This window comes from Belonocnema kinseyi, chromosome 2, assembly GCF_010883055.1.
Source record: "Belonocnema kinseyi isolate 2016_QV_RU_SX_M_011 chromosome 2, B_treatae_v1, whole genome shotgun sequence".
NCBI classification, from domain to species: domain Eukaryota; kingdom Metazoa; phylum Arthropoda; class Insecta; order Hymenoptera; family Cynipidae; genus Belonocnema; species Belonocnema kinseyi.
This window is the reverse complement of record NC_046658.1, coordinates 128786277-128801773: the sequence shown is the minus strand read 5'-3', so window position 1 is coordinate 128801773 and position 15497 is coordinate 128786277. Positions and strand designations below refer to the sequence as shown.

At 25.0% G+C, this 15497-nt stretch overlaps 1 protein-coding gene across 4 annotated transcripts in view; it reads left to right on the top strand.

Annotated features, from left to right (window-relative positions):
* LOC117167915 (serine proteinase stubble-like) overlaps positions 1–15497 on the top strand; it is a 72387-nt gene that overhangs the window by 27568 nt on the left and 29322 nt on the right. For 3 of the 4 annotated variants that reach the window (XM_033353161.1, XM_033353160.1, XM_033353158.1), the window contains 2 exons: positions 7334–7519; positions 10761–11042. In XM_033353161.1, coding sequence (XP_033209052.1) covers positions 7334–7519; positions 10761–11042 — 468 coding nt within the window. The remainder of the gene's footprint in view (positions 1–7333; positions 7520–10760; positions 11043–15497) is intronic. The other variant, XM_033353159.1, reaches the window with a different exon arrangement.

Sequence of the window (15497 nt, the reverse complement as noted above, 5' to 3'; positions counted from 1 at the left end):
AAAAGCCCGAAATTGGTAACGTAGTTTTTGGAAGTTCTCTGACTTGATGACCTGTCTTTGTGGTGAAAATAATATCAGGTCTGTAAAAAGACCGGAAGATCTGTTAATTTTTTGTTTGGCTTTTTTCTTTCTTGAGTGATTCTGCCAATCGGGTTGAGGTGGAAAACAATAGTTAAATGCTGGTGTAATTAAAATCGACTGATAAGATTGTGGGCGAGTAATGGAGACTTCTTTGAAACTTTCACGTTCGTCCGTGAGCGGAGTCCTAAATTTCACTTACAAAACTGTGATTCGGAACGAAAGTGCTTGGCCGATCGTTTACCTTGAGAAACAGAGCAGACGATTCCTTGCGAATGAACTGTCTGTGACGAATGACAATTCTTGCCATCTGCAGAATCTGCTACAATATATTTTTTCTTCTGCAGAATTTTTGCTTAAATTATTTAAACTTTTACTTCGAATTTTTTTTAATTAGAAAATTACTTTCTTTTCACTTTAAGGTTTTTTTTATTAGACGTGGGAATTCTTTTTTTTTAATTGATCTCACAAAAATGGGAAAATTTTTCAAATATAACAAACTGGGTGCACTTTTTCTGAAAAATTTAAAGCTGATTTTCTAACTATCGGACAAATAATGTTTGAAAACCAAAAAAATCTGTCATCTGTTAAGTCTTTGCTCATGTCTAACATCGTTTCTAGTTCGAATCCAGACTGAGGCAAATTTATTTTTGTTTTTCAAAAATTCATTTTTCAATGTGATCGTTTAATTATCGAAATTAATAAATAAAAATAAAAATGATAATTTCAAAAATATTCAGATAAAAATTTGCGTTATACCTAGAAAAGTTTTAGCAAAAACGCCTTTTGGGATTTTTTACATTTTTATTTTTTCTCATACTGAGTTTACATTTTCTACTTTACGCGAAGGGGCTCAAACATTTTTGTGGCAAGAATTGTTGTTTTTTTTTAATATAATTTTTTTTCCTGCAAAAAGTGGAAGATATCACAAAGTAAAAGAGTATTTTTTGTAGAATTTTTCTAGGTATGTAAACTTTTGTGTGAACATTTTTTATAACTTTCATTGTTTCTGAAAAAATGCCAAAAGTGGATTTTTTCACAATTTTTTTTGTTTAAATGAAGTAGTGGTTGGAAATTTACCTTATCAGTTATTTTAGAAAATTAATCATTCTGGTTAAAAATTAATTTCTGGTGGAAAATTCGTCTTTTTGACAGAAAATTACTTTATTTAATTTATTCTTTTTGACTAAAATTTCAATTAATTTGTGTGTAAAGATGAATCATTCTCTACAAATAGCTTTTTGCCTTTTGTTAAATATTTATAAGTTTATTTAAAAAATGAACTCTTTTCTAGAAAATTTATTTTTTTTGTTTGAAAATTTTTTAAATTGTCAGAAAAATGAATAATATTGTTGAAAAGTTACTTTCTTGTTAAAAATTCATATTTTCGATTAGAAAATTGATCATTTCTGTAAATAATTCTATTTTGCATAAAAATTAATCTTCTGGTTCCAAAACTTATCTTTCTGGTTGCAAATTTAACTTATTTGTTAAAAATGATCTTTTTCTGTAGAAAGTTGAAACGTTTTCTTAAAAACTCATTTTTCAAGGATTTGATTCTTTAGCGAAAAATTTCACTTTTTGTTTAAAATTCGATTTTTTTAGTGGACATAAATGTTCAAATATCAAATTCAATAATTCCATTTTATATTCAAAATTGATGCTTTAAAAGTTAAAAGCTCAACTATTTGGTAGAAAATGTACCTATTTTTTTCAAAATTGATCTTTTTTATAAAAAAATTAATCAAGATAGTTCAAAATTCATCTTCTACGTTGATGATTCAACTCTTCGGTTAGAAATTAGTATTTTTGCTAAAATTTAGCTACATAAACATTATATTTTTTTGAAAATAAATATTTAAACTGTTAAATTTGAAGGTTCTATTTTTGTTTAAAAAAAAATTATTTTCAAATTCAACTATTTGGTTTGGAATTAATCCTTTTTGCTTAAAAATTAATCTCTTTAGTTAAGGATTAAACTATATATATTTTTTAAATTGTTTTTATGTTGTTAGAATTCTAATTTTTTATCAAAGGAGAAACTCACGTGATATATAATACATGTTACCAGATATTCCTAAAAAAAAACAGAAATTCTTAAAAGCGTTCTTTTTTGAGAAAATTTACTTTAAATAATTCCAAAAAATCAGCCGTCATTATGTGATTTTTGAAACTTTTTTGTAATTAAAAGAAAATTGAATCATCAATAATCTTTACGACCTATTTGCCTGACTTAAAATTTAATTAATATTGTATATTCTTTTTTACTGATTAGCCCTAAATAAAATTTTTTCCAATACATTTGCTAAATTATTTCATTAATACAATTATTCTCGACATTTTTTTTTTTTTTGAGAAAGATAATTTTCTTTTGCAAAAATAAATTTCAGAGTAGATATTAATATTTCGTAATAGTTGTAGAATTGCGGAATAGATTGTCTGATATTAAATTTCATGATTAAAATTGGCTCAATTCTGTGGGGTAGCCTGATAATTTTGTGTGAAAAAGTTCAAAAATTTTATCGTTCAAAATGGAATTATTTCACACGAACTTGTACATAATGTATATAACAGTAGGTATTATAAACTATTGGCCCGGTCTCACGGTTCGACGAACAGAACGATTATTAGATAATATGTTATAACTTCTATATCTTTAAGTTTAATTTAGTTCAGCTCTCAAGATATCCTTAATAAGTGACTATATTGATTTTTATATATTTATAAAAGTACCTATATTAAAATAAATGATAACATTATATACTGGAATTTTTTTATTTTGAAAATTTAATGATAATAATATAATCGAAATTTTTGTAGTTAAAATTTCAGAAAATTAAGAAATCTTATAATTTTTTATTATATAGGCAAAGAATTGTGTGATTTGTTCATTTTCTGAATATTTAACTACACAAATTTGACTACAATTGAAATTAGAAAATTTTTTAAGTCAAAAATATCAGTTTACAATTTCAACGTTAGTTGTAAAATAGACATTCTCAAAGGATGTTAGGTTATTATTAAATGTTAATATTTATTTTAAATAAACGAGGGACAGAACAAAATATTATAATTTATTTCAATAAACTTTGATATATTTATGGTTTTTCGAATGAAATAAAATTCATCTTTAGGGTAGTTGTGCAAAAAATCTGGTACGTGGGAAAAAAGTTTGTATAATTTGAAGAATTAGAAAGATAATAATAATTATTTATTGTTAAGGGAAAATAATTTTCTAATGAAAAGGGCATACAACCTAAAAAAAATAACTTCAAAAACAGTTCTTGTACTATTATTTTTCTGACTGTCACTCCATACCAATTTCTTAAAAAAGGGTCCAATTTTAATAAAGCTTTGCTTCAATTTGTTTAATTTAAAAAATTAAGTTCAAAATTTTCAAATATAGTTTTTTGATTGAAAATTGCTTTCTTTAAAAAATATAATTTAAACGATTTCCGTCACAGAAATAAATTTCATTGTTCATGAGAATTCGATCGTTTTTTGAAAGTTGGTAAGAAGCGACAGTATAAAAAAATGTATTCGCAAAAAAAGATTCCTAACATAAATTTTTTCTGTAAGTTTATTAATTTTTTCATTAAAAAACATTTTTTTTACTTGAAAAATTCAGATCAATTCACCTAAATTTCACTTGAATTCAATTGCATTTTAAATTTAAATTTCACAATTCCTTAGTATTATTTTAATTTAATTGAAGTTATTTTACATTAACTTAAATTCAGATGAATGACCTAAATTCAAGAGTTGGAAAAGTTAAATTCACTATTAAATGTAGTAAAACTGAACTAATTCAAATTCGGTTTGACTCAACTTGAATTCTTTTAAAGCAGCTTACGTCGATTACCATTACATTATTTGGAAATATTTTTCAATTCATTTTAGACAAATTAATATAAATGAACTTTGAATCAGTTTTGCAATGACCTGGAATAGAGTAGAATTTATCTCGAACTTATTTGAATTCTATTGGATTTAATTACTTAATTTTCCTTTAATTTGTTCTCTTGTATAATTATTTAGCATTACTCTAATTTAGATCAATTATTTGGAATTCAGCTAGATTTTAATTTAATTCATTTGAATACAATTTATTTGAATTCAATTGAATTAATTTTAATTTATTTGAATTCAATTGAATTAATTTTAATCCAATTTGAATTTTATTGAAAGTACTATTACATCCAGTTTGGATTATCATGAATATACTCGAATTTGATGGTACTCACAATAAATTCTGTTGAATTCAGTAAAATTGTTTGGAATTCATCTAGAATTAAATTCCATATAATCATTTTAATTCAATTTACTCTAATTGAATTTTAATTAAGGCTGACTTAATCTTTCAATTTGTTTAATTTAATATTACTTTGAGTTGGGATCGTCTTGAATTTAGAAGAATTCCGTTGAATTCAAATTAAATGATATCCAATAAATCCAAATTGTTTGGAATTCATTTAGAATTGCATTTATTTCGTTTGAATTAAATTCCATTAATTATAAATGTAGGCTGATTTTTTAAAACTTATTATTCCATCCGGTTTTAATATCTTGAATTTACACGAATTTACTTGATTTCGCCATAAACTATGCTTTGAATTTAGTCAAATTATTTCGAATCTAGAATCGAATTAACTTTATTACATTCTAACTGCATTTAATTTAAATTTATGCTAATTTAAATTCAATTTTGTTGAATTTACTATTACATCCAGTTCAGATCATCATGAATAAGCTCGAATTCGATTGAATTCACTCTAAATGCTGTTAAATTCAGTCAAATTGTTTTGAATCCATCTAAAATAAAATTTATTTTATTGACATTTAATTTGATTAAATTTTTATTTAGGTAGAATATATTAATTTACTTCACTTGAAGTAACATTTCATTCCTTTGAATTCTGTCGAATTGTTTATAATCCACAAATGATTGTATATAATTGAATAAACTTTGAATGTAGGTTGAATTCATTTACAAGTTTTTCGAATTTAATATTACAATCAGTTCGTATCATATTGAATTTACTCGAATTCAATTGAATTCATCCCGAATTCGATCAAATTTCATCGCATGTGTTTTATTTTATCTAGAATTAAATTGAACTTATTTCAGTTCTAAGAATAATTTAATTTAGGTTTCATGCTTCTTTAATTCTGTTGAATTTACTATTACCATTATAACCATCCAGGTTGGAACATCTTGTATTTACTCGAATTGAATTCAGTTCACCTCAAATTCATTCGAATTCTGTCAAACTATTTTGAATTCATTGGGAATTAAATTTCATAATTTCAACTTAATATAATTAACTTTTAATTTAGGTTGAATTCATCATCAATTTTTTTGAATTTGCTATTATTTTCAGCTTCAATTATCATTAATTTAGTTGAATTCAATTGAAATTGCCTAAAATCTATCAAGCTCAGTCAAATTGTTTAGAATTCACCTAGCATTGAATTAAATTCTTTTGAATTTAGATTGAATTCATATGTAATTTTTTTAGATTTATTACATTCAGTTTGGATTATCTTAAATTTAGTTGACTACCTTGGAATTTGTCTTTAACTCCTTTAAACTCAGTTAAATTGTTTGGAATTCACCTAAAATTGAATTTAATTAATTTGAACTAATTTGATATTATTTTGAATTTAAATTGAATTCGTTTTTAATTTTGTTCAATTTACTATAACATCCAATTTACATGACCTTGAACTGAGTTGACTTTACTTGAATGGGCCTTCAAATCCCTTAAATCCAGTAAAATGTTTGGAAATCATCTAAGATTGAATTGAATTAATTTGAATTCAATTCAATCAATTTTTTAATGAGATTAGATTCATCTTTAATTTTGTTGTATTTACTATTACGAAAAGTTGACTGCATCTTGAATTTAGTTTAATTTACTTGAATTGGTCTTAAATTCCTTTGAATTTAATGAAATTCACTGTCAATTGACTTTCATTCTCTCGAGTTCAGCCAATTTGATTCCAAATTATTTGAATCTTCCTGGAATTAAGTTTAGCGAATTTGAATTTATTTTGGAATGATCTTTATTCACCTTGAATTTCTTTGAATTTCTTCTTATTTTGGAATCCCTTTGAATTCTGTGAAATTCAATCCGGCAGAATGGAACTAATTTGAATTTGGTTGAATTTTTGTTCAACACAATCAAATCCATTTAATCTTGATTGCATTGATTTTTCAAATTCACTTATAGATTCACCTGGGTTTTTGGGAATTGACAACTTTTATTAAAATTACAATTTTTAACTGTACGTCCCACGGTTTTAAATATTTTGAAATTCTTAATTTTCTATACCGATTTTATATATTTTTTATAACACATGCGTGCTTTAAGTTCATTTGGAAATAGTGCTGATCAAGTTTGGTGAAATCTAAGGTAGGGAAGGTTCACTTTTTCTACCTAGGGAGAAAAAGTTTGACGTTAGATTTAATTATACACGTATAAGCTCAAATTTTTCTTAAACAAAAAGCGATCTTTAAGAAATCAGTTAATCGGGTTTATAGATTGGACAAAATCGCAGCGACAAATCACAATTAATTACCATAGTTTACCATTATTTACCATAAATCACCGAAATTTTAGAAATTTTTGTATAATCTAAATTTCCGTCAATTTCCTAGCTTTGAAAATCTTTGGTAATTGGAGTGTGTTCTGCAACTATGTATTATATGCTACTCGTAATAAGGGTCATCTGATATATAAAAATTGGTGCAAACTGAACCGTATGTCACAAATTATAAGCCATAAATTATAATATTAATAAATTAATAAATCTTCCTAATCATAAACAATTTCTATAAGTTCAAAAAAATACTTCATTTATTTAAAAAATAAAATAGATTGTCCAAAAATTCTTCATATGAGCTGCAAGCGGAGGGGGCTTTTTACGACTCTTTAATTGTTTTGTACTCGCCTCTTAATCGAGTTTAATCACTCGCCTTCGGCTTACATGCTCGCTCGCCTACCACTCGTTCTGAAAAAACGAAACTCGTCAAGTTACACTTCTCTTTCTTAATGCATAATATACTATTATTTTTAATAAATAATAATCTTCTTCCGTCTATAAATACCTCTCACTTCCTCTTCCTCTTTTAGATATAATCATATAATTAAATATAAACAAGTCTCCTTTGTTTTGTTTGAATTAGAAAAAAATATATTTTCTAACACCAAGCGTGAGAAAACGATTCTAATTATCTATTATTTTCTTCCAGTGATACCACAAACATGTAAATACAAGGGCGCGAAATTCGAATGTGGCCTTAGTATAAGTTGTGTCCTTGGAGGCGGTCGTCCGGTTGATCTCTGTTCCGGAGGTATGATTTGGAGCTGTTGTGTGGATGATGATGATATTCCCGAAAAAGTCACGAAACCCAGCGTAGGTCTTCTCCAGAATGCCAGTGAGTTACTCAAAAAAAATTATTTTATTTTTAAAAATTCATGGAACCACCCTCCAGAGAAGTAAATAAAAGTTCACCAATTTTCAGTACTGACAGCAAAAGAGTTTCCTTCTATTTTGGGGTCATCCAAACATTATTTAAGATGATGAGGAAGAGAATTCATCGAAATATTATTGTTTGTTGTTAGGGAGGGGGAGAATAAATTTGAAGATCTTACTTTGAAAAAGACTTTTTAAAAAACAATCAATAAATAAATCTAAATTTATTATAACTTAAAGGAAAGTCCAATATATATGAATTGCAAGCAAAATAGTTGAATTGTTAGGTGAAAAAGATACATTTTTACAAATTTTTACTAAGAATTCAATAATTATATTTCTATTTAAATAAATAGTAAAAAAAATTATTTTTAACAATATAGTTTGATTTTTAGCCGAATAAAATAATTTTTAAATAAAACTATGCATTATTAAAGAACGAAATTAATTTTTAATAAATTAATTTAAATTTTAAATAAGTAGTTAACGTTTCAAAAAAACGGTAAAAAAGTTAGATTTTCTACAAGATGTGTAATAATTAAATTTTTAATGGAGAAATTAATTTATCACCAAAAAGATGAATTTTTTTTACTTTTCAATTAAAAATGAATGTTGTTCGGAAAATTTAATAGATAAATATACAATAAGGAAATTAATTTATAAGAAAAAGATGAATTTTGAAAGAAATAGTTCAATCCTTAACAAAACAATAAAAATAACCTACAAAAAATGGAATATTAAAATTTCCAGTTAAGAAAATTGAATAAAATTTTCTAAAGTAATTAATTTATTAATAAAAGAAATAAATTGCTAACTAATGAGACACATTATCAATCTGAAAATTAATTTTTCTACCATAAAGATCATTGCCAACTAAATGCATAAATTTTCAACAAAAATAGATCAATTTTAATGACAGAATAAAATAGGTACATTTTGTTTTAAAAAAGAATTAACGTTCAGCCTAAAAAATGCATTTTCAATAAAATAGTTTAATTTTGAGCTAAAAAAATTGTTTTATAACCAAGAAGATAAATTTGCTACCAACCAAGATGAAATTTTAACGAATTAGGTGATTTTTTAGCAAAATATAAAAATTGTCAACAAAAAATTTTTTTTCACCATAAATGGAATCTTTTAATTTTAAGGTACAAGAAATAATTTTTAATCGAGATTATTTATTTTTCAACAAAATAGTTTACGTGCCAGCTAAAAAATAAAGTTTTAACCAAAAAGTCTAATTTTTAACTAAGGAGATTAGTTTTGTACAAAAAATTTAACTTTTATACAAAATAAATGTATTTTTAACCAAATAATTCAATGTTTAGTTAACAAAAGTACCTAAATCGGCAATATTAAATTTTACTAAAAATTAAATATTTAAATATTCAGTTGAGAAAGTTAATTTAAAAAAAATGAGTTTCAAGAAAATAGTTAATTTTTTAGCGAAGGAAATATATTTTCAACTAAAATTACCAATGTTCAAAAATGGCAACAAATTTTCAAGAAATTAGTCCAACTTGCAACTAAGTATTTGAATCTTTTATTAAAAAGATGAATTTTAAACTCAAAAACATAAATTTCTGACCTAAAACGAAATAGTTACATTTTCGCTCAAAAGAATTAATTTCTAACCAAGAAAAAGTTATTTTCAACAAATTAGTTCATTAACTTTTTTACCAAAAGGATGAATTTATAAAGACGAAGATTAACTAAAAAAAAAAATATTTTTAAACCAAAAATATTAATTTTTCTAACCAAATCGATTATTTTTCTACGAAAAATAAGTATTTTAACAAAATACATTTTTTTTTGTCTCAAAAAGATAAAATTTTTAACTAAACATACAATAGTTAAATTTTCAAGGAGAAGAAATCTTTTTAAATGGACAGATTTTGTTACAAAATAATTAAATTTGTCTGCAAAAAATACGATTTTTCAACAGAATACATGTATTTTCTTTTAAAAAAGGATAAATTTTCAACTAAAAATGAAATGCACAATGTTCAGCTACCAGAAAAAAAGATTTTATAACCAAATTGTTTAATTTAGATGAATAAATATTAACTTATAATTGGAAATGGAATAAATTAATTTTCTGTTTAATAGACTAATTGTTGAATAAAACTGATTATCCATTAATTAGTTGAATTTTTAATCAGGCATAAATTTACCACTAAAGTAATAAATCTTCACCCAACAGAATGATTTTGAGAAAATTAGTTCAACTGTTAAACAATTGCTTAGCTTAATTTTCAACTTAACAAAAAGAATACCCAATTAAAAATGCAACAGTTTAAAGTTTATTATTTGTTTTTTATTCAAAAATACTTGAATTTTATCAAAAATAGGATGTTTCAACAAATATTTAAATCCTTAACTAAAAAAGATAAATTTTTTAACAATAACGAATTTTGTAGAAAGAAAGAATTTTCAGATCTTAAAAAAAACTTGTTCCAAAATGTTGAAATTCAAAGCTAAAAGAAAAACGTATCTTGTACAAAACATTTGAAATTTCTACCCGATATGAATTTTTGATAACAGAAAATAGTTTACTTTTTCACCAAAGTATGTCAGTTTTTAATGAAAAAGGATGATATTTGCACAAATATTTTTAATTTTATACAAAAGAATATAATGTTTAATAGCCAAGGATGAAATCTCAACAAAAAATATAAAAGTGGACTCTTCTTCCAAAATAATTAACTTTTAACCCGAAATATATTTTTTTATTACAGTATAATAATTCAGTTCTCATTTGAACTGAAAAATGGTAAAAGGTGATAAAGAGAAAATTAGGAAAAAGACTATGAAGAATTCGATAAATAAATTGGAATTTTGATAATTTATAAAGTAGAGAATAATATTATAAATAAACATTCAAATACATTCTTAATGCTTTTAAAAATTCATTTAATAACAGAATTTATATGTAGTTCCTTTTTATATGTTAATAAACTCTTACGGTATCTCAAATGGGGTTAAGGGATTTTGAAAATTTTTTAAAAAGTGTTACATAATTACGGATGACCCTTTTCCTAAGTACCTAACTATTTTGGCAAATCACTTCTCAACGTAATTCTTCATTTTAGAAATGTAGATTTTATAATAAATTACTTCGTAAAAATCAATTAATTATTTAATAATTATTAAACAATTTGAAAAAATGTGTACACTTTCGACTAAGTGGAGATGCATTTTAGCTTTCTCGCTAAATTTGGCGAATCAGCGCCCATACATGGATGACGAAGTAGAAATATACAATAATGCGATGCATCCTAGTCCTGGATACACTCACACATCTCACCGACCCTCGTACGTTTACTCTGTAACCACACACAATCCACCAAGTAACAAACCATCGTATTCACCATGGACTCAAACTCGCCCGAGTGTATCTTCTCTCGATCCTTTTTCAAATCGACCCGAAGGAGGATTCGATCCTGGGGATTACGAGAACAACTATCAGCAAACATCGTCTTCTGGTATTTATAATCTGAGCGAGGACTATCTTAACTCGCTGCATTCGTCCAGATATCGTGGTAATCGAGTTCCGAGTTTCTTCGAAGCTCCTGCACTTCTCTTCATTCTCTTCTCACGTCTTTTGAGAGCTTTAAACAAATTTTCGAATTTAGAAATCGTTTTGAATAAGTGGTCTACAGAAAAAAACTTGCCATATGAAACGTTGCCTTTAAATCAATTCAATAAAAAATTGCAAAAAAAAACAAATTTGAATGAAAAAAAAAATGGTGAAAAATTTCGGCAACGGGAATCGAACCCGGACTTTCCCGTTATGAATTCGAGGCATTAACGCTTAATCTACGGTTGGTAAATGTTCTGCGGGGTGTGATCTAGGGGTCTCCTATGGGCAATGTTACGAACTTCTATAACTTTTATTACGTTTCCTAATGATAAATATTAATAATTTGTGTGAATTTCCCAAAAGATGCTTCAATAGTAACTTAATAAGTTCATTAATCACTTTCTCATTTCAGATTTCACTCTCTTTCCCTCCTTTTCCCTTTTTTTAATCAATACCTAATTTTTATAATTAAATTTTTTTATCTCCTTTTCCATTAAGCTATTAAAGAGATCGAAAGAAGAATCCTATTTCAAAAAGACGTGAATTATTTTGTTATGTGTTACGTACTCAAATTTCTCAAGGAATCTATGTTATCATCAGAGAGATGGAAACCAAGCGATCAGAGTAGATATGTTTTTTACTCATCCTGAAAATAGAAATAAAAACAATCGGTCTTCTTTAACTCTTCATTTAAACGAAAAAATTTTAACCGCTTTTGGGACTAGATAGAGCTATAAATTACAAAATTTTTGAATTACATTTTTTTTGAAAAAAATAGGTCTTCTCCTTTCACTCTGCTGGAAAACGACCCACACAACTTCCAGTTGACAGAATTTAAATTAGAAAATCTTCAATTCGTAGCTCCATCTAGCCTGAAAAGACGTTAAGAATTTTTTGCTGTTTGAAGAGTTAACTTAGATCGATAGTGTTGATTTCTATTTTTACGGTAGGTAAGAAAGATATCTATACTTATTGATTGGTTTCCATTTCTCTTATGATAATAAATATTCCTTGAAAAAAATACCTCATTTCTCTGTTAAAAAAAAAGAAGTTCACCTTTTTCTCGTTTTTTCGATTGAATGAAACTAAATTATTAGATCCTCAAAAGAAAATAAAAATATTTTTTTAAAAAATATACTATTTCATTTTTTGTTCAGAATTCATCACGCTATGACGAAAATTTTACTATTTGGTTGGAAGATTTAATTATTTTGTTATGAATGCAACTTTTTTATTAAAAAGTTATGGTTTTCTGGTAAAAAAATTCAACTAATTCGTTGAAAGTATAATTACTTTGTTAAAAAAAATTTTTTGTTGAACATTCATCTCTTAGGTTGAAAATTTATCCATTTCGTTGAAATTTTTTTTTTTTTACTTTTATTAACTTAATACTATTCCAAAACTTCATCATTTTATTTAATGATTTAACAATTTGTTAAGAATACTCCTTTTTTAGTTGAACACAAATAGTTTAAACCTCGTCCTTTTTTGTTTAAAGTTAGTTTGTTCAACTGGAAATTTAACGATTTAATTTATACTTGAAAAATAGCCTTTGTTAGTTAAAAATTAAACTATTTTGCAGAAAAATCATCTTATTTGACTGAAAGTTAAGTAATTAGTTGAAAATTAATTTCTCAGGTATAAAAGTCAACTGGTTTTAAAAAATTATATTTTTTAACTTGAATTTTAACTTGAAAACATAATATTTTGTTAAAAAGATGCATATGCATATTAACTGTTTTTAAAAAATGCTATTTTTTAATTTGAATTTTAACTTGAAAATGTAAACTTTTGTTATAAATATGTTTCTTTTATTAGAAAATTATTCTTCTGAATTAAAAATGCAGTCATTTCTTTAAGAATTAATCTTTTTTGTTAAAAGTTCATCTTATTTGACTGAAAATGAAGTTATGTGTTGAAAATTATTCTTTTGGGTATAAAAGTCAATTAGTTTGAAATAATTCTATTTTTGCTTGAATTTTAACTAGACTACGTTATCTTTTGTTAAACAAATGTCTTTTTTGGTACAAAATTATTCTGCTGGAATAAAAATTCAGTTATTTGCTTAAAAATTAACGTATTGGTTGAAAATTCAACTAATTTGTTTAAGTTTTTTTGTTGTCAAAAATTCAACTTAATTTATATTGGAGAAATAATTTTTGTTTGCTTGAAATATCAAGTGTGGCTTTTTTCGTTGAAAATTCATGTTTTTTCGTAGAAAATGTAACTTCTTGGTTGAAAATTTATTATTATAGGGGGATTAACTATTTTGTTATAAATTTAAACAATTTTTTGAAAAGATGACTTATTTTGTTGACAATTTAACTATTTTGTTAAAGTGTTCTTTTTCAGACAGAAATTAAACTTTTCGCTCAAACATTCATTCTTTCAGTTTGAAAATTTATCGTTTATAGCAGAAGTCATATTTTTTATTAAAAATTCAAGAGCTTTCTAACAAAATTATCTTTTCGCCTAACATTTTATATTAATTGGTTAGAAGTTCCAAAGATTTGTTCGAAATTCGTCTTTTTGCTTAAAATTTGAATTTCGTTTGAATTTTTTTAAGCGGAGAAAATCTATGCTTTTAGAATTCTAAAACTGGGTTGAGAATTCAACTGTTTTTGTTTTACAATTTTAACTATTTAAAAAAAATTACTTCGTTGAAGTCTTCTTTTTGTCTCAAATCTATTGCACAAACTATTTGCGTCCTTTGCATTTGAAAATTCATCTTTTACGGTAGAAAAGTCACATTTTTGCCAGAACTTTGACTGAATTCTGAAAAATTCCTCTTTTTTGTAGTTTACAAATTTTACTATTAAGTTAATATATTGATAAATTTGTTAAAAATTTTTCTATTTTTTTCTAAGTTTTAAAAATTGATTGACATTTTTTCTAGCTTGACTAAAAAACTTCTTTTATTGAAAATTCAAAGCGTTTAATATTGAATTCAACATTGCGTCATTAATAATTTTATTTAAAAGAATTTATCCGTCTATTATTCCCCTATTTTTGGAAAAAATAACACCACATAACCTGTTCTGAGAGTATTTTGGGTGAGAGAAATTACGTTCGCTAACTATAAGAATGGGGGGGAGGGGGGAGGTGAAAAATTGATATCGTATTTTGTGGAACAGCGGAAAATCTTTCATTCGCCACTGATAGTTTTCCGTTCATCAAACATGCAACGTTTTTTGCACCAAGTTTTTCCTTCAATATAAATTTAGACCTAATTTTTCAAAATGGTTTCAAAAATTACCAAATGCACTCTAAATTCTTCTTCACTTCTTCTATCGAGGAAAGCAGAATCTGGAAGTTAAAAGAAGAACGTGGCTTACTTAAATCCTTATCTACTGCCTACTCAGGATCACAGCATTTTTCAACGGTTGGAAGCACTTCTTTCTTCCTGCAAATATCTTATCAACAAGACAAAAAAAAATCTTCAAGAAAAGAAAAAAATCTTTAAGACAAGAAAAATTTATGAGTCGTATTTCTGAAAAGACTGACATACGATGACTCGGAATTCCAATTCGATTTTTGGATTCATTTTTTTTGTAATGTAATTATTTTCGTGGCCATTTTCAATTTTTTCTTCTCTGCAAAAAAAACAATACGTCTTATTATTGTACTTTTAAACCTTTTAAACTGATATTTATAAAACACAACTGAAAATAATCAATTTAATAGACTCTTTTAAATTAAAACTCCAAGTGAGGAATTTTCATTCCAAACATTTATTTTCAAGAGTAAATTTACGTTTCTAATAATACTTTAATCATTAAGACAACAATTCTCCTCTTATCTTCTTGACCACATTTTTTAAAAATTTAATTGTAAATGTTTTGTTCACATTAGGAAAAAGTTCTGTTCGCAATATTTGTCTACCAAAATATAATTTTGTTCACTTTTTCATATTTTTAAAGTTATTTTAAAATAAGTCCAGAAATAATCTGGAGGATTAATTCACTATTTTTTTATTTATTCAGGATGTAAAAAAACTTTAGGAAAAAATAGAAAAAAATCTCAAGACATTTCAAATGGTTTTCTGAACTATCAAAACAGAAAGAAGAAGATTTTAAAGCAAAATTTTCAATTTTATAAGATTTCATAAAAGTTGTATGAAAATTTTAAATCATTTTTAAAGATAGTAAAAATTTCTAAAACAATTTTAGAAATAATTTAAAATCAGAAAAAACTTCAAAAGAATTGAAACAAAATCAAGATTTTTAACAAATTGGAACAAAGCTTTCCTAGAGCTTCTTATGATTAATAAAACAACTTAAAATAATTTAAAATAAATTAATTTAATATAAAATTTGTTAATCCTAAAACATCTAACATGATTTATTAATAAAGAATA